Source organism: Electrophorus electricus, chromosome 18 (assembly GCF_013358815.1).
Source record: "Electrophorus electricus isolate fEleEle1 chromosome 18, fEleEle1.pri, whole genome shotgun sequence".
NCBI classification, from domain to species: domain Eukaryota; kingdom Metazoa; phylum Chordata; class Actinopteri; order Gymnotiformes; family Gymnotidae; genus Electrophorus; species Electrophorus electricus.
The window spans coordinates 5,345,690-5,351,689 of record NC_049552.1 but is presented as its reverse complement, the minus strand read 5'-3'; the positions used below and the strand labels follow the sequence as shown (position 1 = coordinate 5,351,689).

Here is a 6,000-nt window from a genome sequence, read left to right as displayed (position 1 = left end):
ATTTTTTTATATAAAAAAAGGAACATATATGTAGATCACCAAGTGTTGCCGTGAATACACCACAACGTGGCGGCCATGTGCAAAGGTTTTGCTCAACATTTTGTGTATGACCAAACATAGTTCTCCTAACTTAAAAAAAAATAATAAAAATAAAAATTAAAAAAACCTCTTAAAATCTTTTTAAAGGCATTTTTAAAGCATTCCTCCCCTAACTTAAAAGCTGTTGTCATTTAGTTCAGAATGAGTCAGTAGTAATATTGTTTCATTTATAAACCTTGACCTCTTCAGAACAGACAAATGAGGCAAAGGTTTGTCATATATAGCAGTTCTGCTGACATGTGCATATGTTCAGCTTTAGACGGGTGTTTATGCAGTCTGATAGTCAGCATTTAATAATACATTTACAAATAAAATCAGTTCTGTTTATATCCAAATATGTTCTTTCCAAGTGGACTGTAATAAATATTCTTTTCCTAATCTCATGACTAGAACAATAATCTTGTGGGAAATGCAGGAGTCCTGTTTCTTCCCATCGTTGCTCAAGCCCAGCTCAAGCCTCAAGAAATGTGAAATGCTCACTGAAACGTGTTTTCATATTATATCATGCACCATCTTAAAGTCAGGAACTCTAGCTCTGTTCAAGAAGCAGTTTGATTGGTATAGACAGTATCATTCAATCTCCATTTGCATTCTAATATAGACTTTTAGTCTTACTTTGCTTCAAGAGCCAGAGCAATGATCCCAGCTGCCATCGGAGCAGAAGCTGAGGTTCCAGTATGACTGTCTGTGCAGCGCTGTCGTATGTCTGTAGTGATCTAGAAAGAGAAAGAACAAAAGGCCCCAAGGGTTATATTTAGGCAGGACAGTACACTTGAGTGCATTTGACATTATTCTGGCAAGGCGGTACATTTAAGTCACTTTGAAATGTCAAAGAGGATGAGGTCAGCTTGTTGCCTTTATATTTAACTTTGTGCTGCAGGAGAACTCAGTTTTTATATCTTACTGTGGGATTTAGTAAGTGGGATAACTCTTTGTTCAAATACGTCAAAGACCATGTACGCTTAGTAGAGAGCATGAGGCTTATTACTCCTTCTTACAGCACACATACTTATTAAATCCAAAGTTGTTAGGGAGGATCCGTCCCAGAAACTTGATTGGAATTGTATTGTAGATAAAAGAACACCAGTTAAGTTCTATATATGAACATCCAACATATTAAATGCTAAAAGGTTTGAGCAGAAAAGATGAGGACTATTTGTCATTGGTGAAATAAGTGAAAGAAGAATGGATTCCCTAAAAATCAAAGCTGCACTCATGATGCAAAGCACAGATTTTTAAAGCTCAACAACATAATTATGGGCTGGCATAATTAACCCAGATGTGTTTCAGCTGGCTGTTTATTCTTGGGTTGACCAAGGACTGCCCATTCCAGTTGTTTAGATTGTTAGAGCTGCTGTAGTCAGGTTAACAGTTCTTGCTGACCTCCACCAAACAGCCATCGAAGGACTTTATTCCCTTAATGAATCCCACATCCTCCATCCACACTTGAGCCTACTGTGTGCATGTTTAATATAATTGACAGCCAGAGGAGCTGCTTTTTTGTAGGAATGTTTCCTTACTGGTTGGTTAATACAGCTAGATTGTGTTTGTTGGTTTTTGCTGATTACAGAGCCCAGGATAGTCAAACATTTTTTACTCAGAGCAACTACTGTAGTGATCGCTATCAAGATACAAAGACAGTTACAGCACTTTAAGGGAAAGGTGACTGCTTATATTATGGGCATTATCTTTGATTTCTCTGTGTGCATTTTCAACAAATCTAGGTTAAAACATTTAAGAGGTGAATTAAATATTACTATCCAAAGTTATGCTTGATACTTTTTAATATATTTAACTGCCTGGTTGACTTCAACTATGTGTGATCCTGTATAGTATCTTGCAAGCACAAAAATAAACCCATGACTCTGGACAACTTACAATTTTGCGGTCATAGTTCTCGCCACTGCTGTAGGTGGTGGTGAGGGTGGAGGCACATTCTTCCAAGTACCAGGGCTTACGACCACTCTCTGCTGTACTGCTAATGGAGATGGTGTAGATGCTGTTGGTGTAGCCATCACACGAGCAGTGATCTCGACTGCGTCCTCCATTACCTGATGCCCACACAAAGATAGAACCCCTTCCCTTCCTGCCCTGTGGAGAGACGAGTAGTTGGACTGTTATTTGCTACATTTTCATATAATTTGGCCTCATTTCATGTTGCGACATGATTGTGAAAACAATTTGCTAGTTTACGCTCATTTGCTCACTAATACAATTAGATTCTGTATGCCCCCTTCACCTAATCATACATCTTCAACACACAAACTCTGAAAAGAAATGTCCATTAGTGATTCTACACCATTCTCATCAAAATGTAAAAAGTGCAACCTTAGGCCTCCAATGCTGTACACAATCTGAGACCAAACGTTGACAGATATCTACAGACCCCACACAGACCGCATGACTGAAACACCCGTAAACCCTCTCCAGACATACCTTTGGCAGAGGACGCAAACCATTTACTGGCACACTGACTTATGACTCAGACTACATAAAGTATACCTACGTTCTGAAGTTTACTTCAAAGTACAAGAATTACAATGGGGGGAAAAAGTTAATTCACTTTGAAGGCATGCTTCAAAGGCACAAGACAAACAAGCCCTAAAATTCCCTTCATCTCCATGACCAATATTTGGTATATAATAACACAAACAGATGTCATTAATTACCTCCTGTATATTCCCTTAAGTTTTATTAATGGGGTCAATAGAGATTGCATGCATGGTACTTTAAAGAGTTTCTTCTGCATCTTTGCTAAATATTGTGTGACCAACTCTATCTGAAGAACCATCATTGTTTGTAGCTAGACAGTCACACGATTAGTAACAGATACCCATATTCTAGGGCTCTTGCCTCCTCGTTAGTGCACTGTAAGAATACGTCTTGAGTACCCACAGTGCATCGAGTTGTGTAGAGGTGTGTTTATATAGCCAGGTGGGATAGGTGGGGTGTATAATGGTCTGTCTACCAGTCGGATGCCGTTCTCAAAAGCCTGTCGGGCGAGGGAGGCGGGCCCATCCACAGTTTTGCCGTCATCGTCGGGGCCCCAGCTTGCGCTGTAGATGTCAATGTGCTGTGGCTGCAGACTCAGCGACTTAGCTTCCACCATGTCAGTCACGTCTCCATCCAACATACGGACACCTGCAGCACGCGTACACAGTGTGCATGCAGTGTGACAGTGAGTGAATTAAACATGCTCATTAGAAACAAAAACAGTGAGAGGCTGGGTTGCCTGGCCATGGCAGTGATGTGAAACAGGCCAGAGTGCAGCGCTCACCCCCGATCTTGGCATTGTAGGCAATACCCACAGTGCAGTGAGAGTTGTTAGCGGATGCTGCCACTTCACCAGCACACCTTGTGCCATGCCTGGGGAGGACAAACATCAGTGTATACAAACACACAGAGGCTGAACAGTCAGAGGTCACTGAACTGCTCATATGCATACCACTAACCACAGCAACACAAACACTGACCTTTTTTTTCTCTCTCTCTCTCTCTCTCTCTCTCTCTCTCTCTCTCTCTCTCTCTCGTTAGTGAGGCAACAGCTGTGCTGAAACTAAACATGCTCTCTTCTAGCCAAGCTGCCTCAAACACAGTGGCTAAATATTTGAGCTATTGAGGGGAAACATTTTAGAATTCCTTCATCCCTGTGCACAGATGACACGAGGACTTCTTCTTGGTGGCATGGTTGACCTAAACTAAACCCACATCAATTTAAAATGTGACCACTCACCAGGGAAAAAACATGAAGTTGGACATTATGAAGTCTAGGTCAGAGAATGAGAGCGACTGCGTCTGCATTCCGTTGTGGAACCTCCAGCAGAGAACAGCTGCACTGAAAAACTCATGCAACCATGGCAACCAGTCTTGAATCTAAGCCATTTAAAAAAGGTGTGTGTGTGGGGGGGGGGGGGTGTTCAAAAGATCTACTACGTCCCAGGTCAAGTCAGGATCTAATCATAGCAGCATCCATAAATGTTGGTGTCAAAAGGTTACAGAGGTGACCTGGCATTACATCTCACTGACAAGCCAACTAATCACAGATCAGTAGATATAAACTATGACTTTTACCACATTTAAAGTGTGCTTTTGAAAATGAGAATTAAGCAGGTATTTTATCTAAACATAACACTGATAAAACTATAAAAGCAATAAGTATTCATAGAATTTTAAAATACAACTGTGGATTTTATTCCCTAGGTTTTATATTTCCTAGTAATACTTTAAACTCTGGGCCACTGCAGAGACACTCCGTACATTCACATCTGCCAGAGGAATACAAGCCAATATGAAAAGCACACACACACACACACACACACACACACACACGGCCTTTGCTTTCCAGAGGCCATCAACCCACACAAGAAAATTTATACAGCCACCAAAACACACTCATACCACAACTCATCAAAATATTTCATGCCTACATCATAATACCCATGTCACCACTTGCACAAAGCTGTACATATTACCATACACTAACATAATCAATTACAAAGTCCTGTACTGACGTTTCTACTCAAAAGTACCCCAACAACGTACATATATTCTTACTGAACAGAAATATGGTATCCTTGATCACTATGCCCAAACCCACACTGCTGATTAAACAGCTCATACACCTGCATATACCATATTATACAGGGTTACATCTAAGCCACATGACAAACTTTCCTCTTTCAAATGCTCAACCAATTACTAATTGTAAAAAATAAATAAATCTTTAAAAAAAATATTTGCCATTATACAAATATTTGAGCAAAGTACACACATGAAAGCTCATGTGCCAAAATCCTCAAACCCATTATGGGTTCAGATCTGTATGGGTTAAACAAGTTTCCTTCAAACCATGTCCAAAATAATGGCCAAAGGCTTTGAAGTGGCAAAAATGCTAGGCTATTTATCTATGTGATGTGTACATTTCAGAGCAGGTGAGCTTAAAACTGCAGTACGACACTCCAAACAAAATCTCCTTTAGAGAGAATAACAGAATCACATTTCATATACATTGACAGGAAAAAACAAAACAAAAAGAAAAAAAACAAAAAACACTCTTGCACAGAAAAGGCCATTAGCTTGTGCTGACGGGGCATTATGATTCAGTAGATCAGATTTACTGACAAGAGTTTGATCATATCCGTTTTGAGTTTTCTGGGGATGCCAATTTTAAGTAGTAACATTGCTAATAATGGGTTCAACTAATCCAGTTAGCATCAGGCTGATGACAGACAATGAGCCCAGCAGCAATCATCCATAGATACCACATTATCCTTATCAAAGGAAATAGTATGCAGAGCAGCCATGCAGTCCGCTGCACAGAAGTGCTACACCAGGCAGCAAGTATTCTATAGAACGTGTCTATACATGCCATGGAAATCCACCCTCCTACCATACACTTCCTCCCAGAGAGCAATCGGGTTCAAACCCACCCCTATGAATTCTTTGGGCTACTGAAATTACTTATGAATAGCTGCACTGATGCATCTGAAGGCATAAGTAATAGTCTGGAAAAAAGCATCAAACGTGTTTGTTCAAATTGTTCGCAGAAGACTTGGGAAACACTTACAATAAAGGCCTTAATTATTTAAAGCTATATTAGAAATGTGTGGCTTGGAGATCAGTGTTGGAAGAAAACATTCTCTGAAGAGGGAATACCTTTCGATGCATAAAGTGTGAATCAGATAGAGACGTAGATGAGACGGGTACTGAAAAATGGCACTTTTATGGTTAGCTTTAGGCATGCAGCATCTCTGAAGTCCTGGCAGAACAGTGCTGGTTCTGACAAGCAAACCCAGGCCAAGCTTTCTGGCACAACCTTCCAAAAATGCTGTGATACCATCTGGCACCGACTCACACACACTGGCAGGGTGGAAGCCAAAGACTCTCACACACACACACACA

At 40.4% G+C, this 6,000-nt stretch overlaps 1 protein-coding gene across 1 annotated transcript in view; it reads right to left on the bottom strand.

The window, feature by feature from the left end:
- The window catches only part of LOC113567651 (proprotein convertase subtilisin/kexin type 5-like), a 44,093-nt gene that overhangs the window by 32,442 nt on the left and 5,651 nt on the right, over window positions 1-6,000 (bottom strand). The window contains exons 6-9 of the mRNA XM_035536457.1: window positions 3,377-3,465; window positions 3,068-3,240; window positions 1,978-2,190; window positions 715-815 (exon numbers count right to left, since the gene is read on the bottom strand). Coding sequence (XP_035392350.1) covers window positions 715-815; window positions 1,978-2,190; window positions 3,068-3,240; window positions 3,377-3,465 — 576 coding nt within the window. The remainder of the gene's footprint in view (window positions 1-714; window positions 816-1,977; window positions 2,191-3,067; window positions 3,241-3,376; window positions 3,466-6,000) is intronic.